Below are 27,491 nucleotides of genomic sequence, written 5' to 3'. Positions count from 1 at the left end.
TATGGACTAATGGGATGGAGGAAAGTATAACAGAGCAATTAGCTCAGAGATTAAAATCTTTTAAAAAATCATTATGGGGCTTAATGGGATTTTTCTACCAACTAGAAGCCTCCTGAGGATCTGACTGAAATCATCTAAGAAGCATTAAGCACGAGGTAGGACAGATTATTTGGGTCAGTGGGACACTAGGATCTCCCCAGGCTTGCCTTGGGAAGGGCCAACCCCACAGTGAAGAATCAGCCTCCTGCTTCTTCCCAAAGGAGGGACCTCTCAAAGAGCAGCCAGGGCTTGCTCTAGTGGAAATGTCTCTTTTGGCACCCCAGGGAAGGGAGATGCTGATAGTTTCCCCAGCTCTAACCAAGATCTGACACTGGGTGCAGACACTGGTTGGGACCCAGAACAAGGCTCTGGGGTAGGCAGGAGGGCTGGGCTCTGGGAGAAGGACACCTCTGATGAATACATCCCTGATCTGGCATTCAGAGGGTTTTTATATATATATATAGATATAGATATACACATACACATCATTCAATTAGACTGAGAGGAACTGCTGGCTCCCTGCCCACACTGAGCTCTGGAAGCCCCATTTAGGTCCTGCAAGTGCTGCTAGCTTGAGAATAAAACAAAGTGTGCTGGCATATCTGGGTCACCCTCTCCTGCAGAAGAAGGGATTTTAATGGCCATGTCCCACCTCCTGCCCAAGGTTGTCAGAGGCCAAATTGCTCAAAATAAAAATGAGACACTTGGGAACTGTTTTTGCCTTCTCCATCACCTGTAGCTGTGCAATTTCTCTGTCCCAACTTTCAGGGCTGTGCAATGAGGCTGTGCAGAGCTTTCTTGCCTCCCTACTGCCTTGTGTGTGTTTTCAGAGCTGGCACAGTGTGAGCAAGCTGCAGCTTCAATCCCCTGTGGAGGGAAGGGAATAAATCAGAGCTGGCCTGTGGCTTTACTTTATAAGGAAAAAAAAAATAGAAAAAAGGAAGTCTTAGGCATGCAGATGAACCAGATACAAAGGCAAAGCAAATAAAATTCAAAATTACACTTTGAAAAATAGAACATGAGAAATATTTGATTTCAGTAATGTCAATTTAGGTGATGGAGCACTGCCAGAGGAGCCAAACATTGTGATTAAATATACTCAGTGAGAACCTCCAAAAAGAAACATCTCTTAAATAAGGACTGATTTCCTACTGGGGAAGTGGGATGCTATTTTTTCATTCAAACTGGACAAAACCATCACTTTTCAGTTTTGTGGCCCTGGAGCATATCCTCTGATTGGTCTTTCCCTATCATCATTTCTCAGGAAAGCAGCAGAGATGAAAATAGTTGAAGTGCATTTGCAGGGCAGGCAAGCAAAGCTGGTCTGGGAAAGCAGGAAAGTGTCACCAGTGCCTGGGATGGGTCCAAGTGTCACCCCTGTCCCTTCCCTCCCCAACAGAGCAAGGCTGTGGTCACCCAGCAACTGCCAGGCACAGAGCCATGGCTGAAGGCTGCCCGTGCCACAAGTAGGCTGCCAGGGGGCTAATGCATGTCTTGGCAGAGCCATCGCCCCGAGTTTATTTATGTCAACAATGTTTAAAAGCCATTGAGGCTGCCTGGAGCATTAGGGACCATTTACTCCAGAAAAGGAATGAGCTGTTCATTTACAAACTGACATCCTTGCATTGGTGTGGCTGGATATAAAGTGCCCATAGAAAATGAAAATACTGGAGGGGGTTTTCTGTGGTCTGGTGTAATCTCTGGACATCACAGGTATTCAACAGGCAAGAAATGGGCTGGGAAAGGGATGGGAAGCTGTGAGAGAGGGCTGGGCTCAAGGACAACAAATGGACCAAACACCAACTAATTGTCAGAGAAGTGGAAGTAAAATTCCAAAGACTTAGGACTTTTCAGGCCAAAATCTACTTTTCTCCAGGCAAAAATCTTTGCAGAAGCAGGGAAGGAAGGTTGGGAGTGGCAAACTGCTGACCATAAGGAATACAGCTGAGAAGAGAATTGGCTACTGCAGTGTCTTTGGCACTAGCCATGTCTACAATGAGACCACAAACCCGATCCCCACAAGCAGCATATTTTGCAAGAAAGGCATAACAAATTTTGTGAAAGAAAAAGGTCTTTTCTGAGAACATGGATCTGAGGGCTTGGATCAAGCACTGCAAGATCAAAGCAGCCACAGTGTTTGAGGCAATGACCCATGAAATCCAGCCTGCTGTTTCCAGAAACCCAGAGCAATGGCTGCTGATGGGATCCACTTCTCCAGCTTGTGCCAGGGGCACACACCATGGCAGGAGGCACTGCACCCTCAGCCCAGGGCGGGCCATGAGCCACCAGCACCCCTGAGGTCTCTTAAAAGAGATAAAGCAGTTTTGTCTGGCCTTGTGCAGAGGGGAGGACTCAAGGCTTGAAAAACTAACATGTCAGGACAGGCTTAGCTACCATGGCCTATTGCCCTCTCCACTTAGCCACTGAATGGTGCGTCAGTCTAAAGAGATTCAAGCTGTAAAAAAATCAAAAATAAACTCTAAACACAGCAGCATGATTGCAGTGAGGACACATGCAGATGCTGCAAACTAACACTGAGATTTTAGAATCACAAAATCATGGATCATCTAGGAAAATATCCTTTAGATTGAGTACAGCTGTTAACTCAGCACTGCCAAGGCCACCCCTAACCCATGTCCCCAAATGCACCTCCACATGGCTTTTAAATCCCTCTAGGGGTGAGGACTCCACCACTGCCCTGGGCGGCTGTGCCAGGGCTTGACAACCATTTACATGAAGAATTTTTTCCCAATATTCCATCTAAACCCATTTCCTCTTGTCCTGTCCCTTGTTCCCTGGGAGTAGAACCTGATTCTCACCAGGCTCCACCACCAGGGAATTGTGGAGAGCCAGAAGGTCCCCCTTGAGCCTTCTTTTCCTCCAGGTTGAGCCCCCACCCAGCTCTCTCAGGCACTCCTGGTGCTCCAGACCCTTCCCCAGCTGTTCCCTTCTCTGGACCTGCTACAACACCTCAGAGTCTTTCTTGTGCCACCCTGAAGCCACGGTGCCCCCTGCCCCAAATCTTCTGCCACCATCCCAGCAGTAAGGGCATCTGCTCCTGTCACCATGCCAGTGACACAGCTCCTCTCCAAACAGCATTTGATGTGTTATTTAAGGAAATGCAATCTTTTCAAAGGCTTTTGCTTTGAAGTGTATGGCTGTGAAGGATTGCCTTAACTGACAATTGCATGAACAAGAGAGTCTGCAGAGTTTCCTGAAGGACACAGCCCTGCAAGCAAACAATTGCTCTGCCCCAAAACTAAGTGAGAATGGCCCAGTTTGGGATGTGAAAGGGTGCTCTGCAAGTTGTGGGCAAGACAGAGCCAGAAGGCAGCTCTTCCCATTCCCAGCACCGTACTGCTGCTTCTCAGCCCACATTTGCCCAAATACTTCCCTTGCAGGGATCTAATTGTCAATAAATGTGTTCCTGTTTCCATGCATGTTTAAATTATATGTGGTGCTTCTGAGGTAGACAACAAGCTCTTGGAAATGCAGATCCCAACTTGGAAAGCAGCCTCATTTTTACAGGTTTCCCTAAAGACTGTGCAGGTTAAAACTCAAATGAGCAGTTTTGATGGCAATACAGCAGCAGCACCCCTCTCCTGCCAGCAGCAGAGCCCTCCCTGAGTGCTGCAAGGCCATCAACAACCTCTCAGATCCATGCCATGGTCAGTGACACCTTCCACTAGAGCAAGTTGCTCCAAGCCCCAGCCTACCTGGCCTTAGATACTTCCAAGGATGAGGTATCCAAAACTTCTCTGGGCATCCTGTGCCAGTGCCTGTTTTCTGCAGAAGAAATGTTTTGTTAAGGCAGAAGGTGGTGGTGGATATTTGGTGTGAGCTGGAAGCTGGAACTGAGGTGACATGCCAGCAGCATAGGTCACATCGCCTGAAGACGTGGAGATGGTGCCAGGCTGTTTAAATACAGACCTTGAGATAAATGGTAGCCAGGAAAAACCTTTGGCTTTTGCCACCAAGAACTCAAGGCAAATTGATACCATCAGCCACCCCTGAGAGCTTGAAGCAGAGTTTGCATACGAAGAGTTCAGCTCTGAAAGATGAACTTTATAAAGGGGTCATGCATGAAGATGGACAGATCAGTGCTTTTAATCTTCTTTTGGCAAGGAAAATCAAGTAAGGGAATAATGAAAAGGAATCAGAAAATAATGAAAATATGTGTTAATTTAAAACTCAGCATTATCTTTTTTGTTAGGGAATTTCCTTTTTTAAAAATTCGTATTTTAGTTTGCATTATGATTAAAAGGTAAATGCTGATCCATCAATCTTCACTTCTTCCTACCTGTGCAAAAAAACCAAACCCAACCCTACTGTGTCTTGCTGCATGTGCTCTCATGGGATTTTGAGGGCAGAAAGGATAATTTTGGTGCATTGAATTCAGGCAATTAAGTTTTACTCCCTTGCACCTATCAAATGATTTAAGCCCACTTTTCCCTCTCTGGAGGCTGGTGTGTCCAGGGCACAAGAGCTGGGAAGGCAGCCAGAGTGAGGATTTCAGGTGAGTCTGAGGAAGAGGCTATATTAAGGCTGGCAAATTTCCCACAGGCTGTCACAGAGGCCTGAGGCTGCCCAATGCCCTCGAGGTGGGGGAAAAGGTCCATGGCAATTATATTTCCTTAATTTACTTTTAACTGACAGAAGCTGAATAATATTCCCTAGCAGAAATTTCAAAAATTGGAGGAAAAAAAAATTTGCCCAAGTGACTCAGAATCCTGGAATGATTTGGGTTGAAAGGGACCTTAAAGCTCACCCCATTCCAACCCCTGCCATGGGCAGGGATGTGTTCCACTAACCCAGCTTGCTTCAAGCCCCATTCAGCATGGCCTTGGACACTTCCAGGGATGTGGCAGCCACTGCCCCACTGGGAACACTCACCCTTCAGGAAGGACCTCTCACCATCCCCCAGGGCAGTGCCAGACACTGAGTTCAGTATCTGAAGGATGTGATGCACAGTGACATCTTGGGTCTTGAAATCACCGCCTCCGTTTCAGAAACGCTCCTTTTATTTGCAAATCCAAAATATTTTATAGATATTGAAGAAAACAACTTTCTAATGGCTCAACGGTCTTATCTGCCTTTTTGCTCTTACCTTGCTTCTTTTCCCTTGCTACTGTCTCAATAGCTGTGGTAGATACGTAGGAGATCAGGTGAGTTTGGCAATTTGTCACCAGCATTTTTATCCTCAAAGCCACCTTTAGGAAATACGAGCCTGAAATGGAACATCTCTCGGCACAGCTGGGACATGGGCAGCACATGGGACTGTCTGGGCAGTGGCTGGTGGCTGCCACGGTGCTGCAGGGCTCAGTGGGTCCTGCTAAATCCCCCTCCACCCTTTTCCCTGTCCCCCCTCCAGAGCGAGCCCGGGATTACCTGCACAAGACCGGACGCTTCATCGTCATTGGCGGCATCGTCTCGCCCGTGCACGACTCCTATGGGAAAACGGTGCGTTGTGCCCATTGCCCCTGTGTGACATGGCATCTCCCCAGTCAGGGATGAGCACTGGGCAGCACTGCCTGACCTGGGACCCCCTCGTGGTCCTTTTCTGCCTGGGGCAGCTCCTGACCTTGGGAAAGTCTCAGAGGGAAGGGAGAGGATGAAACCTCTCGCTGTTTAGATAAAAACTGCAGTGAGACACTAAAATGAGCCAAAGTACTAGGCAGAAAGAGAAACATTCCCATCCAAAACAGTAATGGTGGTGATGCCTTAAGTGGGGGTTGGTGGGGTTTCTTTAGCTTGAATTATTTCAAAGCAAATTGGGACTTTTTTTTTGGGGGGGGGGGGGTGAATATCAAAATTATGCAAATGAGTGACATTTAGAAGCACTTGTCAAATAAGGAGTAGCGAGCTTACTTGTCTCCTGAAAGCTGGAGGAATTTCATCAAGAAACCACCCCCTCAGGTTGGCCCTGTTGGAGCACAGGTCTGGGACTCGTAGTGCTGAGCAAATATCACCACCCAAGCACTTAGCCAGGGCTGAGCCCAACAGAGACTCCTCCCCTCCAGCAAACAGGAGCTTAAATAAACTTCTGTGGGCAGGAAGGAATCCTTCTGGCCTGTCTCACATGAGTGAACCTGATGTTCTGCCCAGAAAGGTTTCCAAGCCCAGGCTGGCCAGAGCAGAAGTTTTCCTAACTGTTCTTCCTTGCCCTTCTTGCGCAGGGGCTGGTCTCCAGCCGGCACCGCCTGACCATGTGCCAGCTGGCCGTGCAGTCCTCCGACTGGATCAGGTGGGTGGCACAGCTGGCACCTGCCATGGCACCAGCAGCCCCTGCCCCTTCCCTGCGCCGTGGGGACAAAGTCCTGCATGCAAAGTGGAGGTGCCACCAGCCGGTAGAGACAGCTCCAGCATGAATTTTCTTCCAGCCCAAGCTTGACTAAAAATCAGAGCCCTTCCCCTCCCAGTCCAGCAGAGAACAAACAAGGACTGTTTTTACCCTTGAAGGGAACCCTCAGGATTTGGGGAGCCATTCCAGCCCCTCACTGAGCCTGTGCTGTCTGGGTGATACCCAAAGTGGCTCAGCTCACTCCAGCCTTGTGGCACCTCCCCTGTCCACACACGTAGCACCAGCCTGCAAATTCCACTTCCCAGCACTGCCAGGTGGCATCTGGTGGTTGAAGTGACACCAGAAGCATCTTGGGCTGCCCTCAGGAAGAGGTTTATGACACACATAGTCACATCCAAGCCAAACAAAAGCTGGTTGGTTAGGTGCCAAGCATGGGAAGGTGACCAGGCACACATTCAGGTCTCCAGAGCTGCTAGGGATGGCTATGGAGAAGGGCTGGAGGAAGGACATGGTCCATGCCAGGGCTGAGGCGTCGATGGCGGCTGCTCATGGCACTGCTGGCCAGCCCAGTGGGGAGGAGGTGGCATGGGCAGGAGGTCCAGGCAGTGGCCATGAGTGACTCTGTTGCCTTGCTGTGCTTCTGGCAGGGTGGACCCCTGGGAGTGCTACCAGGACACCTGGCAGACCACCTGCAGTGTGCTGGAGCACCACCGCGACCTGATGAAGGTGAGGCGGCCCCTGCACCGTGGGTGCACCAGGGTGAGGGCATGGGGAGAGGGCAGGGTGGGGCTGCTCTTCCACCAGCTCACGGCCAGCAACAATCAAAACACGTCAGAGACTGACAGCGAGAAGACCTGCAGGAACACAGTGAGAGCCTGACCTCGAAGGGGTGAGACCTTGTCACAGCAGCTTTGGGGTCTGGGCCCTGATGGCAGAAGGAAATGGAGCCCTCCAGCTGGAGCCAGCAGCCATCCTGGACCCAGCAACACCAGGAGGGCAGCAGGGCTTAAGGCAGACCCAAAGCAGGGGTGGGCATAAAGCACATCATTAGTGACGCCCTGCTTCCTCCTCCCTGAGGGAGGGAGGTGTGGAGAGGCCCCCCGGCTCACCAGCTGAGCCAGAACTACTCTGTGAACCTGACAGAGAGATTTGACAGGAAAATTCAGCCTCTGGGAAGTCCCCAGGGAGCACAGCCCCAGGAGGAAAAGTTCCAGGCAGTCCTGAAAGCCAAAGAGGAAGGTGACTGCCCTTGGGTGACAGGGGTAGCAGAGCTGCTGGTTCACTCAGATATAGGAAGGAAACCAAAGACAGGAAATGGATGAAAGAGCGCTGTACAAGCTCACAGACAGCCCAGAGAGGAGGCACAGTCCCAGTGCAGCCAGGGACTGTGGTGCTGAAGCCAGGCAGTTGCTGGTGATACCTTCCTTTTCCTGTAGGGATGGGTGGAGGAGAAAAAGACATGAATGGTCCTTGCTAACCCACACAAAAAAGTTGATACCACCTTAAATATGAGTCATTATCCACAGGGTCCTGATAGCCCCAGGCCCATTTGTTGAGGTCAAATGGGACTGGAGACCCTAAAGTGAGCTGGGATGTACCTGTCATGAAAGGTAACCTTGAGCCAGGGCTGCAGAGGCTTGTTACAGGGTCAGAAAGCTTTTGCAAGTGTGCTGTGGTGAGGACACTGTTCCAGCTACATCCTTCCCTGACTGCAGAGAGTGACTGGCTGCATCCTCTCCAATGTCAACACACCCTCCATCACCCCTGTGATCGGCCAGCCCCAGAACGAGTCCTCGCAGAACATCTACCAGAACAACAACAGCGTCTCCAGCAAGCCCACCGCGGGTAGGTGGCAGCAGTGGAGGGAAGAGAGGGATGGCTACTTACATCCCACCTCCAGCCAGGGCTGCCAAATATTAGAACAGTGCTCCATCAGCTTATTTTTGGACAGGTGTCTCATCAGTCTTGGTGCACCAAGTCCAGCGTGGGGCAGGGGTATGATGCAGGAGTCAGCATCCAGCACCGAGAGGGCAGAAGCCAAAAACAGCTAAAAATGGCTGTGAAAGTGCCTTGGACTTCAGCTGGATGATGTCTAGGAAGTGAGACCAACAAAAAGAAAGGTTACCTAGTACCAAGGGATGAACTGGCAGGAGAGATGATGTAGTGGGATTCCCTACAAGACAGAGGGATGTGCACCATAAAGGTATTCGCTGAGAAGAGGGAAAACTACTTAAATCCCATTAAAATGGACACCTTATGATTTTCTTCATTATTTTAGCTGCCTAGCTGGTCCCTTTAAGACACAGTGGAGCACTCTTGGGGGTTAAGACCATGAGAGGAGGTGCTGGGAGATCTGGGAGTAGTTGCATACCCAGGCACAGGAGCATTTTGCAGAACCAGGGTGGCTGAAGCGCGGGGATGGGTTAATTGCACAGCCTCTCTCCCATTAATTTTCCTTCTTCCCCTTCAGCAAAGATCTTGGGGAAGGTGGGAGAAAGCCTGAGCCGGATTTGCTGTGTTCGCCCGCCCATGGAGCGCTTCACCTTTGTGGGTACGTAGAGGAAAGGGTCAGCATCACCTATAGAGACCCACTCCCTACCCTTCCTCCCCACCCCTCTTCGAGGCTGGGCACCAGCACCTCTCTTTTGCTGCCCTTTCTCAGATGAAAATGCCAACCTGGGGACCGTGATGAGATACGAGGAGATCGGTAAGTACACAGCCCCTCTGCACACTGCTCCCACCCCTGTGGGTGAGTGCTGCATGCTTGGGAGCATCTGCATGGCAGCTCTGGCACACACAGGTTCATCTCACCTTGGTGCCAGCTACTGGGGCTCAGGAATGCAACAGAAACTCAGCTCAGCTCTAACTGGGCTGAGCCTAGTCCCAGTGGCAGATAACGGCATGAAATATGGGAATGCAATGGGAACACAGCTCCCAGCACTGGCACAGACCTGCCATGGCACCCTGTCCTGAGGGTCCCCTCAAGTGCCACCAAACTTGACCTCCCACGGTGATGTCACCCCATGCCTGCAGCCCTGCAGAGCCTCACACAGCAGCAGGAGAGATTTCAGCTGCCTGACCAGCCATGGCTCCCCTTGCTCTAAAGACTTTTAGGGGTTTTAGCCCCACCAGACATCACCCAGAGGTCTGCATGGGGAGTTTGCTGGTGGTTTTAAGACCCTTTTCACGCACAGCCTGGGACTACAGCTGCCCTAGCACTAGCACCATGCCAAGCCTAAAGGCTGTGGCCACCTGGGAATGCCAAATAGTGAAGCATTTTCCCATGTAGCCACCTCTTCTCACCCCTCTGTGGGGGGGTTTAATGGCTTTTATCAGGCAGTTGTGCAAATAAATTAATCTGTATGGGCCTGTCAGAGCAGAAAACTCCTTCCCACAGCACAGTTTTCTTGCTGAGCTGTAAAGCCAACCCTCAAATTTGGGGCAGGGGAGTGGGGGTGGGGTGTCCTTCTCAGCCCCCTGTGCTCTCACCTCTGGGTTTCTCTCCTCTCTTTTCCAGAGCTTCGCATCTTGCTGCTCTGTGGCAGCGACCTACTGGAGTCCTTCTGTATTCCTGGCCTCTGGAATGAGGCAGATGTGAGTCACCACTGCCGGGCACCCCTCCATGCTCTTCCTCTCTGCTTCCCACAGCCAGTGCTCCTGGGAGCCTCTAAGTCCCTTGGGATGACAGGAGCTGTGCCCACCATCTGCACTGTCTCCTCCATCCCAACCCTGACTGTCCCCTCCCCTGCACATTTCCACTACCCTGTTCACTGTTAATGCAGAGGACACCACCTGAGGTGGAGGGTAAGCCCATCCCAAGGCATTTCCAAAGGCTGTGCTCCCACTCCTTGTTGCTTGGAAGGAGCCAGTATCAAGTAGATACTAATCCCAGCAGAGTGAGTTATGCAGGTAGGAAATGAAGTATTTACAGGAGTTGTCCAGATATTAGGAATTAAACATATTTAGAGCCAAATCAACATCTTTCACTGCTGGTTCTTGCTGGAAGAAGCCATATTTCCATGGGAGAACACCAGCCCTGGAGAGGGGCCGGGCTGCTGACCCGCCAGCTGGGTTGGAGCCATGCTGGCTATGAGGGCTCCCCCAGCTCCGCCCTGAAATCAGTCAGTCAACACAAACCTCCCTCCCTGAGCTTCTCAGCCTTCAAAAATCAGTTACCACATCTTCAATCCTTCACTTTTTAAAGCATTTAGGCAGCAGGCATCTTCTTTGAAGGGCTGGAAAAATTGAAATGAGCCAAGCCCTGAGCCCAGCACAAAGGATGCAGAAATTACATCAAACACAGGCAAAAGATGCATTCTGCTGCAGCACCTCCTCATAGACTCCTGCTGCCTGAATTTCCTGACCCAAAGCTCTTTTGGATGAGCCTGATTTGTCTCACCTGAGATAGGTGTGAGCACTATGAGTGGTCCCCATAGAGCAGGAAATTTGGCTAAACTTGGAAGAACAATCCTCCCAGACCTCTGTCAGGACCAATATATCCATCCTGCTCATGAACCCTTCCAGCAAGGCAGCAAACTCATTCACCTTGGGCAACCTCTTCTGCTGTCACCTCCTTCTGCCACAAGTTCTCCTCAAAGCCTGACCTCAACACTCACTAATAGGATTTAACCCTGTGCCTTTTATTTCATCTACTGCCGACCACTTGCCTGCATAATTCCATGTTTCTGCCAAAGGCTGTTGACACCGCCTCAAAGTCACTCCCCATCTCCCTCCTGACCACGGTCCAGCTTTCATGGGCAGGATGGGGTTAGCAGACAGTGGCAGGTTTTGTGTGGGGCAGCTCTAAAGCTCTCCACACCTTGTGTTGCTCCCAGATGGAGGTGATCGTCGGGGAGTTTGGGATTGTGGTGGTGCCCCGGGACGGAGCAGACCCTGAGCGGATCATGAACCACTCCTCCATTCTCCGCAAGTACAAAGTGAGTGAGTGGGTGCACGTGGGGCCAGGGAAGGCTGCCAGAGGGCTCATGGTCTCTCTTCGCCCACGGGGACACTTCTGTCATGGGACACAAAGCATCTCAGGGTCAGGTGCTCTCAGCTGATGGATGAGATGAGCAATGGGTCGCCACACAGCAGGTGGGGAGGCTGGAGTGGCAGATATCTGCTTTCAAGCCATCCCTTCACTCCTGTTTTCCTCTTTCCCCTGCAGAACAACATTCTGGTGGTGAAGGACGACTCAAATCACCCCATGTCAGTTGTCAGCTCCACCAAAAGCAGGTGGGTGAAGCAGGGCTACTCTCACTACAGGGTGGGGAGCAGGGGGTCCCCAGCCAGCCTCTCCATTTGCGGGGGCACCTGACTCACCCAAGTGGGCTCTGACACCTTTCTCTCTCCCCATGCCCCCAGACTGGCCCTGCAGCACGGGGACGGACACGTTGTGGATTACCTCTGCCAGCCCGTCATTGACTACATCCTCAAGAGCCAGCTGTACATCAACGCCTCTGGCTAAGTGCCCGAGACCTCGCAGCGAGACAGCCCTCGTGTCCCGCCTGCCTACAGCTCTGCATCACTCTTTTCTCTCTCTCAGTCCGTGTCTCCATCTCTCTCCCCATGCCATGGCCTCCTGCCCGTGTCTGCCTCTCACCCCCAGCACCAACACTCTGTTGTGCAGCCGTGTCCAGGGAATGGTTTGGTCTCTTTCTGGGGTGCTGCCCTGCCCTGTGTGCATGGGGAGGGAGGAGGGGCTGGTCAGGGAGCGACATGCTCCGTGTGCTCCCAGCATGTCCCTGGGAAATGGCTCCTCAATCCATCTTCCCAGCATGCTCAGAGCAGGGGCTGCCTATTCTGCATCATCTTACACAACCTTTGCTCAATAAATCTGGGTGAATTTTTTTTTTTTCATTAAGTAACTTTAGTGTGAGCCCTTTGGGCCTCTCAGCCCAGTGACCAACCAAACCCTGGTTGGCAGTGGACAGTTGTAACACAATCAGCTCAGTGCCCCACGGCAGGGGAACCTCCTCAGGCCAGCCATGAGACAACCCAGCTAACAAAATCCTCCTCTTGCCCTGAAAAGTCATGGAGAGGGCATTTCTAAAAGGCAGCAGAGGCCTTGGTAGAGCAACATCTTGGTGATGAAGGACGTAATGAACCATTACAAAGAGAATATCACATCTCGCCTTCCCTTAGCTGCAAGAACTGGAGCCACTCCCTAGGCAAGTGAAGTTGGGGTGATGTTCTACTCTTACCCGGTGTCAGAGGGGACATCCCACAGCACCTAGAAAGGGATCTGCCTTTTATGGGATCTGCCTTTTATGGGTAGAAAGAAGCAGGTGGTGAGCCAAAGCCTCTGGTGAGAATTTGCCCCAAACCTGGCCATGTCCACCCCCATCCTCTACCCTCCAGATCTCCATTTCTGCTCCATCCGTCTTCTCCTGCCACTCCTACTCTCTCTCTCTCCTTGAAGAGTTCATTAAATGCATGATAACCTCCCCCTCCCAAACCAGCCACGGCTACTTGGCACATTCCTTGGGACAAGCCAGGCTCCTGCTCCTGCCTGTGACACACCTCCTGATGCCGGGGATGGATCCTGGTGGAGATGCTCACAGTAAAAGCAGGACGGGTAATGCGGAGCAGTTACTGAAGTCTTGTGGAGAGGAGGATTGCTGGAGAAATCCTTGTCCTGCTGATCATCCCAAGGGCACAAGGACCCTGAACAGCTCCTGGGGGAACTCACAGCCATGAAGAAGGTTTAGCACTCACCTTCTCCTCTCCCTTTGCTCCCCATAACCTTATATCACTTTAGGTACAGTCCTTCTGCCTGTGGCTGAGAGTCCTTCAGGGTCTTTCAAGGAAAGATGTGAAAATTATTTTCTTTTGTCCCTTAAAATCCATAAAGGGTCACAAGTAGCTCTCAGGCAAGCTCCAAAGGTGGAACTTTGTGCTAAATTTGGTGACCTGCTGGGTGCTGCTGGCATCCTTGGAACAGCAAGCCACTGTGGACATACAAAGAAACCCACAGCCATGGGGTCCTTGCAGCAGACAGGATTTTAGGAACAGTAGTTGACAACTTCTCAGGAAGGCACAGCCCTTCCCAGAAAGACAAGAGTGATGTGACTCACCCAAAGGCCAGAAAAAGGTCTTTCCTTGTTGAGGATTTCCCTCTGCATGGAGAGATTTGTTTGGGAACTGTTCTAAATTTGGCAGCCGAGTCCCTCAGTGCCAGCTCTGGTATCTACAGGCCATTGAGTACGTATCCCATAGGATGAGGAGATATGGAGATGCCAAAGCAGAGAAGATGGTGAGTGTGTGAAGGACTCTGCTCCAGGGAGGCCTTCAGGCAGTCTGAGCTGGTCACCACCACCGCAGTGAGCTCCCCTAACAGTGACACCTCTGGGTGCCCTGGGACACCCAGTGCACGTCAGCCACTCGCTGGTCTGCTCTCCACCTGCTCTCCTATGTTCTGTTTGTCAGCCTCCCTTCCCTCTCCACCCCAGCACACAAACTGTCCCAGACAGCAGCCTCCCCTCTTTCCAGATGGCCCCTGTGTTTCTAAGCTCCAAGCCAGAGAAACAGCAATGGTGGCAACCAGCCTCCAAAACACACAGAGGGACTGATCCTCCTGGGGAGCGACACTCTGAGGTGGGAGCAAAGAGAGCGGGTTTTCCTCAAGGAAAGACACAGAAAATTAAACAATGGAGAGAGGGAAAGAAAGAAAGAGTCATGTCCAAAGGCCATCTCTGATCCGCCCTCCCTCGTACACAGAAGGGGACCTGGGAATGCCACGGCCTCCTGATCCACATGGTTGGAATGGTGAAGCTTAGCTGTGGTGAGGATGATGAGTTTGTTCTGTCCTTCTGCTCTTACCTTTGTGTACCCACTCAGTAAAACTCACAGGATGGGTGGAGGGATGGGGGTTTGTACTGGGGCCTTCAGCTCTGGGACGGGTTTGGAAAAATGTCTTTGGGTGGGCACGGGAAGAAAATAATCATCTGTGATGATCCATGTGACCACTGGGGAGGTGAGGATGGGGGTTTCCAGGGGGCAGGAGAGGTGTGGGAAGAAGCTCATGGGTTTTGGTCTTTGAACCGCCACTTTTTAACAGTCAATTTGCTGAAAGTGAAATGAACTTCAAACGTCTTTTGGGGAAAGAAAATAAATAAAGGGGGGGAAGGGAAAGGGGTTGAAGTTTCCATGCCACCAATTTCACCTTTGTCAAAAGTTTTGGAGCCCTTTTTTTTCTTTTTTTTCTGTTGCTATATGAAGAAACAGTCATTGACAAAAAATACTTTATCAGCAAAATGTTTAAATTATGTAATAAACAAAACAAAACAGAGCTGTTACTAGTGTGACTTTAAAATAGCCCCAAGCCTGAGTCAGAACAAGAGAGTAAATGCCTGCACGGCTGGGATAACCCATGGCCAAATCCCCCCAAGTGAGGAAGCCTGAAAAAATAAAGTGATAGGCAAGATCTAGCCAAGAGTATTCATCATTTATTGACCTCTTACCTGTTGCAGCTGAAACAGCCGCGGCACACAGAGCATCACCATACAATTTCAGAAAGCTTCAACCCATATATAGTAACTCCACACAACTCCAGAAGGCTGCAAGCATCTGCCCTTCTTGTCCTCTAGCCCAGCCTTTTATCCCCTCATGTTCACACATTGCACTGTGTGCCCTCTGCTCCCTTTGGTGGCTGCTCAGTGCCCCTGGGCACTCCATGGCTCATTGCTGTCAGTGCTGCTCACCTGCTCCTCACAGCTGAGCCCATGGGGATGAGGCTGGGCCCAGCCCCATCCCAATTACCACACACTGTGTGCCTACACCTACCTTTCAAAAAAGCCAGCTTATGGAAAAATAGGTTCCCTAATAGCTGTCCCTATGCTGTACAACAGGAGAAGGGGCACAGGGGCTAAAATACATCTCACTTAAATAAAAGTATAAAGCAGACATAATACTTGGCAAATCATGAAGCAAAACACAGTGCTGCTTTATCAGATACTGCTTTATCAGAGACTCAAGAGATAAGGAGGAGAAAGTGAGTCCCCAGTGTCCTCCTCCATCTAGGACCTCCTCTTTCACCACCACACAGGGCAGGGGCTTCAGCAGAGCTTCAGCTTGCAGCATCTGGTGGCACTTATTTCCCCTGAAGCTTTTTTCCCCTCCATGGCATCTGAAGGAAGGTGGGAGCAGTGTGCAGTGTCACAGAATGCAGCTGGACCCGCATGAGAGCGGTGAAGGTGAAGGGAGCACTGTGGCCTTTGGTTCACCCAAGCTCTGTTAAGATGAACAGTGGGAAGCCCCTGTGGAGAGCTACCTTAGTGGTGATGGTGGCCTCTGAAAAACATACAGCACCATGACAGAGGGAGGGAGGGAGGGAGGACAGGCAGCACCAAACCAGAGGTGGAGATACATTCAAGACATCTTCAACATTTTAAAACTAATGAAATCAGGTTACAGGCACTGCAGCAGAATGGGTGGGGTTCTCAGGCACAAGAGCCAGAGCATGCCAGCATCACTCCCAGCAAGGGGAGGACTGCCAGCCTGGGAGAAGACACCACATGAAGCATCACCAGTGCCTCAACTCAGAACTCATCTCCCCCAGCAACCTCTCATGCTGCTTGCTCCCTGTCACTGCTGAAGGTGAGGAAAACCCCATGGAGAACAGGAGGAGGAGCTGGTGGTGGCAGTGTCAAAAGTATGGACAGAGACCCTTGTCCTTCTGTGTGTGCCAGACCAGGAGCATATCCACAGCTGATGGAGAACCTGTCAGTTATGAGCTTCAGGGTCCAAACTGTGCAAACTCACAAGGCTGACACCTAACCCTGCACCTCAGAGATATATTGTAGGAATGGGCTGTTCTTCAGACAGTAGCACCTTCACAAACCAAGAGTCTCCTTCCTCCCATGACCAAGGGACGGAGCATTTTGAAAAATTAGGGACTTTCCAGGGCCAGCGGAACACTGTGAACTTCATCTGCCACGCTGATCTTGAGGGTAAGGATCAGTTTAACACAACCAAACACAGCCAGTTCTGCCAGATTTGGGGAGGCCCTCCTGCCTTCAGCCTGGCAGGTGCTGCAGCCTTCCCAGAGCTGGCTCATGGCAATTCAATGGCTTTTGTGTTGTAGCAGCCTGGAGGAAGACTCTTCTGGATATCCTCCAGGTTCTTAATATCAGCCAGGATGTCATCGATGCTGCTCTCCAGCACGCGCACCCGATCCTTCTGCAGCGCAGCCGTCTGCTCCAGCTCCGACATCTCCGCCTTCAGCTGCTTGCTTCTGCTTTTGGCTTTGCTGAAGTTCGCCTCAAGCTGCCTCAGGCCCTCCTCATCCACAGCACCAGGCTGGTCTTTTGCACAGAAGGAAAACAAGGAATAGGAGGCTGAGGACTAGATCTTTCTAGATACTTCATCTCCACCCTGCTGCCCAGCCTGCTCACAGGCATAATTGAATTTAGCTTCCCACAAAACTCCCAGGAGCCCCGCCTAGGACCCAGTGGGGACCTGTCTCCATCCATACCCCACAGTGGCATCGCAAAACCTACTCATGAGACGCAGCAGCTCTTCCAGGGCACTCAGCATCTGCTGCACAGCTGCCCCTGCCTGGCCAGCCTTGTCGTGGACCCTCTGAGCTTCCTGAGCTGTCTGAAGGAGGAAAGGCAGGAGCTGTAAGGTGAAATCAAGCCCACAAGTCAACAGGGAAGGAGACAAGGCGAGGGAGATGGGGACCCACCTTCTCTATCACAGTAGCATCTGCCTCAACCTCCGAGAGTTTCCTCTCAAATGTGTCATCCACTTCCTTGGCCTCGTGCTGCAGGGTGGCCACTGCCTTCTCCAGGGCGAGGACGCCGTCAGCCGTCCTGTTGGCTTCCTCCTTCAGCCGGGCAATCTCCTGGGGGTTGTGTATAGGAAAAGGCACTTTTGGAGGGCGGAACACAACCAAAATCATTCTGGGTGCACTGTAATAGGGAACTGGTAGAAACTGGTTCCTTCTACAAGGGATCCAAAAGATCACAAGCTGTCCTCATGTTCTCCCACCAATTGCTCCAGAGTGATGTTTCTATGCTCATGGCTCAACCCCTCCCTCATGGATCAGTAAATCCCTGGGGAATTACAACACATCTGGGAAGTGAACCCACAAACACCAGTTTTGGGACCTCACAAGCCTACCAGTGAGACTGGCTGCAGGAGTAAAAAAATCCCCTAGGTCACTGAAATGTGACTACAGTGAGATGCCACAGAGATCCTCATGGAAGAAATGTGCCTGCAGAGATCATCTACAGCCAAACTGGTATCTGCAAGACCCACTATAGAGAAACTTCAGCTCAAAAATCAACCCATCAGGTCCACCAAGAGGTTGCTAACCATCTCCTCTTCTTCCATGTTTTTCCCCTTCCAAATCCTTTTCTGACACCAATAGCACCAGAGTCTGTCCTCACCTCTTGGATCCCTGTGGTGATTTCCTTCACCTCCTCTGCCATGCTGCTGCCTGCCTTTGACTCAGAAGCGGCGCTGCCCACGATCCCTTTGGCTCGGTCTGACTTCTCCCTGGCAGTGGTGACCATGCTGCTGATAATGGGCAGCCTCCTCATGGCATCTTTGGCTTCCCTTCTCTTGTCATCTGCTTGCAGGTTGAACTCTGGAAGAAACACATGTGGAAATGGAGCCATACTACCTTTGTGAGATCCCACAAGGAAAGGAAAACAAAGGGTGTCTAGGATCCTACCCTTGAGGCTCTTGAGGATCTGTTCCACCTCGTAGAAGGTGGCATTGCCAGCGCTCACGGCTTGCAGGGCTGTGCTCCTGGCAAGGGTGGCTCGGGACAGCAGCTGTGTCAGCTTCTGCAGTGTATCAAGGGACACAAAGGGTAGGTGAAGGACATGGTATGGGAGCATCACACAGTCCCAGAGCAGTCTGGGAGGAGCTGGGCTGGAAGAGACCCATCTGTCTGCTCCCAAATGCTGGCTCTTGCCCCTTAATCAAGACTACCACAGGTTGATCTACCATCAGAAGCTTCTGCCAGTGCTCCTCAACCAGCTCCAGCTATATCCCGAGTCATCTTAGCTCTAATCTTTGCAGGAGGAGGTCTTCATCCTGCCTTACATGGAGGAGACGTGCAGGTGAGACCCTGCACCATCAGCTCCCTGCACACACTGAGGTCTGAAGACCAGCCCCAAGGAAGGGTCCAATCCTGCACCAGGCAGGGACAGTGGTGGGGCCACCAGGCCCTCCCCAAGGCTATAGCTCCTGCTGGGGATGACCCCTCGCCAGCCTCTTACCGCTCTCTCGCCCTCTTGCCCTTGGAGCAGCTGCTTGGCTTCCTCCTCCCACTGCCCCACGCGGCTCTGCAGGGCCCGGTACTGGGCCAGGGAGGTGTCCACCAGGCCCAGCAGGGCACTTGAGTCCTGCTTCAGCCTCGAGGCTTCCTCCTGAAACACAGACACAGTGTTGTCCCAGCATCTCCCCAGTGCCCACCAGGAACCAGAGGCAAAAGGGGGAAAAGGGTAGGAAGATGCATGTCTAGTGACTCTCCAACAGGGATGGAGCCCTAGGAAGAGCTGAGCTGGTGGTAGGATAAGCAAGGAGGGCATTAGGAAGATCAAAAGGGGATCTCCTGGTCTGACAGGCACAAAGCCCTCACCTGAAAGGAGCTGATGTCCATCTCTGTCAGGCGGGACAGGGAGCTGAGGAGCACCAGGCTGCCCTGATAAGCCGTGTCTGCCTTGGAGGCCATTCCATCAGCATCAGCCTTCAGGCCTCCAACCAGTGACTTGAGCTCCTCGTACCTGTACAGATGTGAAGTTGGAGAGCCTGGTACCAGCCAAGCTGCCAGCCTCCCATCCCAGCATTAATACCACCATCTGCATTGACTCACTCATATTCTCCAAGGCTTCATGCAGATTTATCACATATAAAAAGCCAATTACAAACATTCCCTGAATCCCAGTCCCTCCAATGAGCAGAGGATCTGCTGGCTCCTTACTCCCACTCCAAAATTAGAGGTTGTTCATACAGCTGAACCCTCACAGCCTCCATGGTGGCTCTGCTAATCTACCTGCCCTACCACTGTATGTTTTCTCCTGCACATCCCTGTTTAACCTCTTAACTTCCTTGAAGGCTGCTGCACATCCCACCCATGGTGTGCAAAGGCCCAGCACCATCGTGGTGGGCTCTGGAGAGGCCAAGTCTGACCAAAGGAGACACCGTGGGCTTAAATTCACCCTTGGGCTAAACCCAGCCCAGATTTTCAACCACACCTGGAAATCATTCCCGTTAGCCTGTTCACACATGTGGTGTTAAACTCCTTTGCCCAGCTGCAGGCAAGGACCCCAGGAGGGGTCATTGAGGGCTGGGAGGTGGGAAGCAAACCCTCCACAGAGCTGCTGACCCTCCATCTGCACTCCTCGGACATGCCAGCGAATTCCCTGCCTCCAACTGCCCATTTCTGCAGCTCAGATGGGGAGGCAGGGGAGGGTCCCGGATTCTTGGCCACCCCCCTGCTCCCTCCCAGTGCACACAGACACTCAGGCCAAGGCAGCCTGGGCTCACCTCCTGGGCAGCCCTGGCAGGGCGCCCACGGCGGTGTCTCCGCCGGCGGCCGCGCGCAGCAGCTCCAGCGCCTGCCGCGCGTCCTCCCGCGCCGCCCTCGCAGCCTGGTCAATGGCACTGGCTGCCTGGGTGTGCCTGCAGAGCACGGAGGGGCCTCGTCAGAAACGGGTCCCACCCACCTTTTCCCCACCAGCTCCTTTACTGTTGCATTCCCTGGTGCTGGATCGCACCCCCTTGGGAAACACAGCACGTCTGTGAAGGTGACCTGTATTTTGCTTGTTCCTCCTGCATCTCCCAAGGATGGAGGAGCACTGGGGAGGGCACAAGCTCTCTGTTCCAGCTGGACATCTGAGGGCAAAACTCTGATCCCAAAGATGCTTCTAAATCCCATCCAATTACATCATCAAAGACAGCTGAGGACAAGTCTATAGGGCAGCAAAGACAGCCCAGCAGCTCTATCTTCCCCTGCTGCAGGGCTGGCAGATGTCAATCAGAACCCTCCAAAAAGGACCTTCTGGGCATCTAGCAGGATCTCAGTCCTCCTCCCCTCTCTCTTGGCTAATAGTGGGAGCAACTCACCTGTTGGCCAGTCTCAGAGCCTCCTGGGCCAGCAGCAAGAACTGATTTGAACCCCCAGGAAAGCTTGAAACAGGAATGGTCTGAGGAGGGAGGAAGGAAGAGAGGTGTGAGTGCTCTTCCCCGCTCTCCATCCAATTTGGCAGTGAAAGAGTCAATTATAGTTAAACCTCCACCGCCCCAAAGACCCCTGCCAGCTCCTCTCCAAGTCCTGACCCCAAAGAAAGGACCACCAGAACACCTACACTCACAAAATAACGTCTGTAATTTAAATCCTTGCTTTCTCTGTTGATTTTTTTCCAGCCCTGAGCTGAACTAGAGTGTGTCACAGGGGATGCTCTTACCACCCGAAGGAGAGCGGTGCCACTGCGATCCAGGTCCAGCCTGGCTCTCTCCAGCAGCTGACGGGTCTCCTGCACCTGCCTCTCATACTGGCTCCCCAGAGCCCTCACTCTCTCCACTGTTGCCTTGATCTCATCCACGCGACTCTGGGAGCTGGACCCTTGCCCCTTCATCCTGGCCACACGGCCTTCCAGAGACCTGTCAGAGGCTGGTGAGAAGGAAAGAGAAAGGCTGAAGAAAAACTCGCTGCCGTGCAAAAAGGGCCAGGCAGAAAAATCCTCCCTGACACAGCCCAGATGGCCCCATCCAAGGGCAGTAAGCAGGTGGTACCTTGAAGGCTCAGGGCTTCCCTGAGGATGGTCTGCAGCATCTCCTCAGCCACCAGCATCCTCCCCTCCAGCTCCTGGCTCTCGGTCCCACCGCCAGCTCGCACCTCTGACAAGAGCAGCTCCAGCTCTGCCAGCTGCTGCAGGTACAGATCCACCTGCAACCACAGACCAGCAGCACACTAAACCCACGGGGGAAAGACCAGGGGGGAACCAGGGTCACAGTCAGGCCCGAGGACAGGGACCAAAATGAAGGCTCATTTCAGGATGGGACATAAAGAAAAAGATCCGTTGAATCAGGTACAAAGCCAAGGTTTGAATTCACATTTCACCTGCACCAGGAGCAGATGCTTGAGAAGAACAGGAGGAGACCCTGAGGGTGAGCAAATCACTGCACTCCTTGCTGCTCAGTGGCCCTGGGGCTGGCACAGATGCTCACCTGCACTTTCACCTGGCCATAGCAAGCTGGGCACTCACTCTCTTCACAACGGGGACCCTCAAAGCCAGGTTTGCAGATGCAGCTCCCGTCACTCCTGCACTTCAGGGGCTCGGCACCGACTGAGTCGCAGTTACAGGCTGCAGGTCAGAGTGACACAGGTTCAGGGGGGCCTGACCCCACCTCAAGCCACAACACATCTCCCCTGCTTTCCTCCCACCATTTAGCCCTGGGCTTTGGTTCCTGCTCACCATTCCCGCTTTCTAGCATCCTCCTTCCCATCAAACCACTCCAAAGTCAGTCATGGGTTTTCTTACTCGTCCCCAGCTCAGAGAGCACCTGGGTCTCACCTCTGCACTTGTCAGCGGGGTCAGAGGCCAGGGGGTTCCCGAAGAAGCCATCCTTGCAGCGGTCACAGTAGAAGCCGGCGGTGTTGTAGATGCACTTGAGGCACTCTCCGGTCCGGCGGTCGCAGTTGCCCACGGCATTGGGCTCCACGTTGCCATTGCACCGGCACGGCTGGCAGGGCTGGGAAGCTGCTGGATCCCCAAAATAGCCGTCGGCACAGTACTCACAACGGGCACCTGGGGAAGGAGGGATGAGCAGAAGTTAATGCTTGTGCCTGTGAGGCAGAGGCTGACTCACTGCTTGCGTCCCACAGAAATGGGGGTGTTCACTCCCTTCAGGGCTGGCACAACAGCTGCTCTGCTGTCATCACCTCCACGGCCAATGCACAATGCCCCACACACACTCTTGAAAACTGGGTGCCACAACTGACCTTCTACAAGTAATTTCTTATTTGTTTTTTTCCTTATTTTTTGTTCCACTCCCTCTCCTACCCATCCTTTCTCCACCCATGCTACATTTAGATGAGGACTTTTCCCAGAGGTCTTGGTGTGTTTACCCAACCCTTGAGGCTCAAACACCCCACCACAGGCAGGAGTGGCAGTGTCACAGGCAAGCTGGGCTGAGAGGATGGTGTGGATCTGCCCAGCTCCAAGCACACCTGTATGAAAAGGCAGAGCAGAAGCAAGAAGGGAATTACCAGCAGCTCCAGGAGGGCAGTGGTCACAGACGACCTCCTCAGCACCTGGCCCCACGGAGCAGCCCTGGCCAGGCCCGCAGGGACAGGTCCTGCAGCTGTGTGGCTGCCGGGGCTCTCGGTAGGAGCCGAAGGGGCAGCTGGCACCATTGCCCACATTTTCATCTCCTGAGTAACATTCACCTGGAGGAACAAGGAAAGGGCTCAGGGCAATTTACTCACATTCCCAGTGGGACATCCTCCACCACTCCAGCCACAGCAATACAAGCACCCATGGTCCAGCAACCTCCGTGAGATCTCTTCAGATTCCCAGCATCCCCACATCATGCACCACATAAAATCATGACGTGGTTAGCATTGGAAGGGACCTTTAAAGGTCATCTAGTCCAACTCCCCTGCAATAGGCAAGGACTTCTTCAACTAAATCAGGTTGCTCAAGCTCTGTCCATCCTGAGGCATTGCCGTGCTTAACTTTCAAATAAGAAGTCAGAAGTGAAAAAATATTGCTATCTGGGCAGCAGATGTTTTTTCTCTCTCCAACATGCTTCCAGTTTGTTCCAAATGCACTTGACTGCAGTGCTCCTAGGCTCTGGGGAGTTTAGTCTTGGATGGTCCCCACATTTCAGACCCAAGTCACAGAATCATGATCACAGAATCTTAGAATCACAGGTGACCCACAGAATCTCAGACTCATTAAGGTTGGAAAAGCCCTCCAACACCTTTGAGTCCAACCTGTGGCAGATCCCCGCCTTGTCAACCAGCCCAAAGAACTGAGTGACACATCCAGTCCTTCCCTGGACACATCCAGGGATGATGACTCCACCACCACCTCCCTGGGCAGCCCCTTACACTATCTAATGACCACTTCCATGAAGAAATTCCTGTGAAGCCAGTGGTCTCAACTCCCCACAGCTCTATTTTGGGGACACAGGCAGCTTCCCTGCACTCCCACACGGCCCACAAGCAGAGCGTGGTGCTGGCTTCTCTCACCGGTGTCAGGATCACAAGTTCCTCCCCCCTGGCAGTTGCAGGGCACGCAGATGCTGAAGGGCCCCTGGCCGGGGGCGTCTCTGCGGTATCCAGGGGCACAGCTCTGGCAGAACTGCCCCCGGTACTCCGCCGGGCACTGGCAGCGCTCCACCCACGGTGCGGGGACACCGGGGACGGGCTGTGCTGACACCAGGGTGACATTGTCGAGGTAGCCGGTGCCTGCAGGGAAGGACAGCCAGTCACCCGCGGGACAGGAGCTCCCCCTGCCCGACCCCCGCAGCCAGGACCTGCACATCCTATTGCAACGCCCACGGGCAAAGGGAGCAGCCAAATCAGTTGCTATCCTGCTCAATCTCTTTGCTATTTAGTTTTGCCCCCCTGGAGCACTTACTGGTTTTATCTTTTAATAAATTTTAGCAAAGGTGTACCCATTTAGAGATTTGTTGTTTCCAACTAGGAGAAGCCAACCTTGTAAGCTCTCTCTGCACTTACTGTATTCCCCAAAGGTGGCTCGGATCCAGAGGGCTGTCAGGTTTCCCAGCAGCCTGCGAAATTCAAAGTGATTCAGCCTTGGGCTCCACTTGCTGCTTGGGTGCTCATCCAGCCTGCCGTGAAAGAGGGAGGAAGTAGAACTGGTTTCAAAAAACTGAGATGCCTCTTCCAAAAAACACAACAGCTCTCACCCATTTCCCTCCTGGGAGCTCAAGGCTTTGGGTAATGACATGCATGCAACTGATCCAGAGCCGAGAACCCAACCCAACCTCAAGCCACATTTTCTGCTGCCCCTCTCACAAAGTAACCTTCTTATCCAGGACAGAAGCACCTGAGATGCACCAGCCCAATCCAGGCAGCCATTTGCCACTGCCAAGGGACCACAGATGGACCCGAGACCTTCTTGAAGGCGCAACCATTCTTGCTCCCTCTGCCCCAAACACCCTAGCTTCCCAAGCTTCCCACTTTACCTGAACGTGTAGATCTGGCTGATGCCGCAGGGCAGGACCTCTCCCTGGGGCAAGAAGGGGGCAGTGACTCTCAGGCCATGTCCTTCCAGGACCACGTCATGTGGAGACGGCTGGCGTCCCCCTCGGTCCAGGCGGTAAGCAAAGGAGAGTGTCTGGCCATAGCTCAGCTGCTGGTTCCCAAGGAATTTTGCTGCAAAGGGAAAATCAAAGGCTTAAAATCTTTCCTTCCTCCTAAGGGCTCAGTTCATGGGATCAGACCAAGCAAAGGGTTCACTCTGGCCACCACTGGTCCCACACCTACCAGGTGCCACGAAGTATATCGGCTCCGATGTCCTTGCTGCTATGAAGGCATCCTGGTGGCGTGGGGACCACTGGAGCTGGGCTGGGGAGCCGCTTTCATGGACACCTCGCCAGCCCTCAGAACCTGGAGCACAAACAAGGAGCAGTCAGCGTGGACAGGGAAGGTGTTTCTAGGATTCCAGCAACTTTCTTAAGCTGTGTCTCATCAGAACTCCCCAGCTTCCCACCCTGACCTCTGAGGGGGCAGCACAGTTATCCCTGTGCCCATACATCTGTAAATCAGCCTGCCTGGGCACAGAGGCCTCCTTCCAAGAGGCAGGAAAGACATAATGAAGAAATCCTATGCTCCCCTCAACTGTTCTGCCTGTGACCAAACCATCCCATCAATGCAAGGTTGCTGCAGCCACGGGCAGGTTGGATGAGCACCCAAGGAGCAAGCACAGCCCAAGGCTGGCTTCCAGCAGGGCTGTGAACCACGTCGTTCCTCCAGCCCACTGAAGAGAAGGGGTGGCAAACACGCCCAGGAGCCGTGGGGATGTCCTGCTTGGGTTCACCTTGCTGGAAGGAAGAGGTGATGTTGTGGGCACTGTAGTTGTCCGCACTGATACACGTGACCGAGTGCCCGTAGCAGAAGCAGGGGGAGCATCCTGCAGGGTTTCTGGCATCCAGGTTATAGAAGTGTTGCTTGCACCTGGGAAAATGCAAGAAGGTGACAATGTTCAAGTAATTTTCTTGTTTTTTGAGTCATTTTTTACTGGCCCACACAACCACCCCGCTGATGCAATACAGCCATCAGCAGGGTTTAAGGTCATCACCGGGCTGGGATGGTGAGATGGGCATGTGCAATAGCTTTGACCTGACAGAGGACAGGGTTAGATTGGATACTGGGAAGAAATCATCCTGTGAGGGTGGTGAGGGACTGGCCCAGGTTGCCCAGAGAAGCTGTGGCTGCCCCATCCCTGGAAGTGTCCAAGGCCAGGTTGGACGGGGTTTGGAGCAACCCAGGGTAGTGGAAGGTGTCCCTGCCCAGGGCAGGGTTGGAATGAGATGAGCTCTAACATCCTTTCCAACCCAAACCATTCTGAGACTTGGTGAACAGCCAGGGAAGTGACTGCAGAGAGAAGAAGGCTGTGCCAAGCAGTGTCCAGCACATCCTGCTGACACTCACCTCTGGCACTGCTCTCCAGTGACGCTCTCCTTGCAGACACAGCGGCCAGAGTGACAGTCTCCCGTGCTGCCAGCTGGGTCACACTCACACTGCAGGCTCCTGCAAAGGCACAGCAGGAACCTCTACCTGGATTTCCAGTTTGGCCTGGGAGCTCAGTGCTTCCTGCTACTACACAAGACAGCAGAGAACCTCCCAGCTACCATTCCCCTGCAAGAAGCAGGGAAATAAGCTGCACAGCCACCTCTTTCCAGAATCTGCCGCTCTGCGGGTGCCAGGTTGAGCCAGTGCCCATTGCTACTGCTCCAGGGCATCCCAGAGCATCAGACCCACCCACAAGTGCAAAGTGAAGCTCCACTGAGCTTAATAAACTCTGGCTGAGTTTAATAGACATTGGCTGAGCTCCACCAAGCAGCAGCACCCCTGGGAGGCTCGGGCAGGAGGCCAGACCCAGCAGCAGGACTGCAGGCAGCTGTCTCTTGCTAACACCCTTTGCCTGCCAGCAGCCCCAAAGGAGCAATGACAGGGTGAGGTGAGGAAGAAGAGGACATAGCTGAGGAAGTTAGATCAGAAACATTTCTAAAGGTGTTTAAACAGGGCTTCATGAGAAGGAAGGGATTGACTTTTGCATGCACATCTCCTTGTCGGTGGCACCAATATGAGGCAGCCCCACAGTGGACAGGTTTTGTCTTACAGGGCTGTAGCTTGTTGGGTGTTATCTGGGTAATGAAACCATCACCTCAGAGACTGCCTAAGTTCAGGTTTTGATGGTGTTGCAGGACACCAAGCCCTGCAGGTCGGCAAGGAGGTCCAGCCTCACTCAAGCCCACTCTCTCCTAGCATGGTTGCCCAGGAGCTGCCATGAGACCAGCCCTGCCTTTGCAGGGGATGTTTTCAGCCAGCACAGGCCCCAGGAGAGCTGTGGGGGCTGGCCCTCCCGCTGGCCTCATGCCACTGATCATGGCCAGCACTCACTGCCCGCTCCTCCTGCACCCTGCCTCGGACAGGGACTCGAAGCCCAGCTGGCACTGGTCGCACTTGTCCCCCATCGCTCCGGGTTTGCAGCTGCAGCGCCCATCGCTGTCACACTGGGGGCCGAGGGAACCTGCAGAAAGACGGGAGGGAGAGGCTGGGATGGGCACCTTCCAACCCAAATTACCTGTGAGTTTGTGATTATCCCAGAGGGCAGGTGGGCCCTGAAACCCGCGGGGGCTCAGAGCCGTCCCTGCCCGGTGCTCAGCAGTGCCCAAGGCTGCCCGCCCCACGCCGCGCTGTGCACGTACCCCAGGGGTGGCAGAGGCAGGGCAGGCAGCACTGCTCCCCCCGCCGTCGGAAGAAGCCCTCCTGGCAGCGCTCGCAGCGGGGCCCCTCCGTGTTGCCCAGGCAGCCGAGGCAGCGGTACCCGTTCCCCGTCTCCCTCAGGAGCTGCCAGTCAAAGATGCACTGCCTGGACATCCCGTTGCAGTCACAGACTGGGGAGAGGAGAGCAGAGAGACGTCTCAGATAATG

At 53.0% G+C, this 27,491-nt stretch overlaps 2 protein-coding genes across 2 annotated transcripts in view; one reads left to right on the top strand and one right to left on the bottom strand.

Moving 5' to 3' along the window:
* Positions 1 to 14,630, top strand: part of NMNAT2 (nicotinamide nucleotide adenylyltransferase 2) — a 24,865-nt gene extending 10,235 nt beyond the window's left edge. Inside the window, exons 2-11 of the mRNA XM_030279445.4 lie at positions 5,411 to 5,499; positions 6,216 to 6,283; positions 6,988 to 7,066; positions 8,056 to 8,185; positions 8,811 to 8,891; positions 9,003 to 9,047; positions 9,858 to 9,934; positions 11,176 to 11,277; positions 11,508 to 11,575; positions 11,705 to 14,630. Coding sequence (XP_030135305.1) covers positions 5,411 to 5,499; positions 6,216 to 6,283; positions 6,988 to 7,066; positions 8,056 to 8,185; positions 8,811 to 8,891; positions 9,003 to 9,047; positions 9,858 to 9,934; positions 11,176 to 11,277; positions 11,508 to 11,575; positions 11,705 to 11,807 — 842 coding nt within the window. The 3' untranslated portion in view covers positions 11,808 to 14,630. The remainder of the gene's footprint in view (positions 1 to 5,410; positions 5,500 to 6,215; positions 6,284 to 6,987; positions 7,067 to 8,055; positions 8,186 to 8,810; positions 8,892 to 9,002; positions 9,048 to 9,857; positions 9,935 to 11,175; positions 11,278 to 11,507; positions 11,576 to 11,704) is intronic.
* LAMC2 (laminin subunit gamma 2) lies at positions 14,581 to 27,491 on the bottom strand. Its single transcript, XM_072932690.1, has 22 exons — positions 27,266 to 27,491; positions 26,958 to 27,087; positions 25,986 to 26,084; positions 25,372 to 25,508; positions 24,819 to 24,941; positions 24,518 to 24,707; positions 24,048 to 24,160; positions 23,556 to 23,774; positions 22,569 to 22,748; positions 21,874 to 22,107; positions 21,527 to 21,663; positions 21,092 to 21,245; positions 20,764 to 20,969; positions 20,423 to 20,502; positions 19,844 to 19,978; positions 18,936 to 19,080; positions 18,574 to 18,723; positions 18,021 to 18,135; positions 17,734 to 17,933; positions 17,028 to 17,186; positions 16,840 to 16,939; positions 14,581 to 16,644 (listed from the first exon to the last, which is right to left on the bottom strand). The coding sequence occupies exons 1-22, from the start codon at positions 27,435 to 27,437 to the stop codon at positions 16,394 to 16,396; spliced, it is 3,429 nt and encodes a 1,142-aa protein (XP_072788791.1). The 5' UTR covers positions 27,438 to 27,491; the 3' UTR covers positions 14,581 to 16,393.

The sequence above is a fragment of the Taeniopygia guttata genome, chromosome 8 (assembly GCF_048771995.1).
Source record: "Taeniopygia guttata chromosome 8, bTaeGut7.mat, whole genome shotgun sequence".
In the NCBI taxonomy this organism is placed as follows: Eukaryota; Metazoa; Chordata; class Aves; order Passeriformes; family Estrildidae; genus Taeniopygia; species Taeniopygia guttata.
The sequence above is the reverse complement of the archived record's forward strand: the minus strand, read 5'-3'. Positions and strand labels throughout refer to the sequence as shown.

Bases quoted from the DNA above. Each gene is read 5' to 3' on its own strand.
- LAMC2 (XM_072932690.1), bottom strand. From the start codon at position 27,437: ATGTCCAGGCAGTGCATCTTTGACTGGCAGCTCCTGAGGGAGACGGGG. The intron at 19,979-20,422 runs GTGAGTTGCTCC...CGTGCTCTGCAG, and splicing joins GCTCTGAGACTGGCCAACAG to GCACACCCAGGCAGCCAGTG. The intron at 18,136-18,573 runs GTAAGAGGCTGG...GATACACTGCAG, and splicing joins GGCAAGAGGGCGAGAGAGCG to AAGCTGACACAGCTGCTGTC.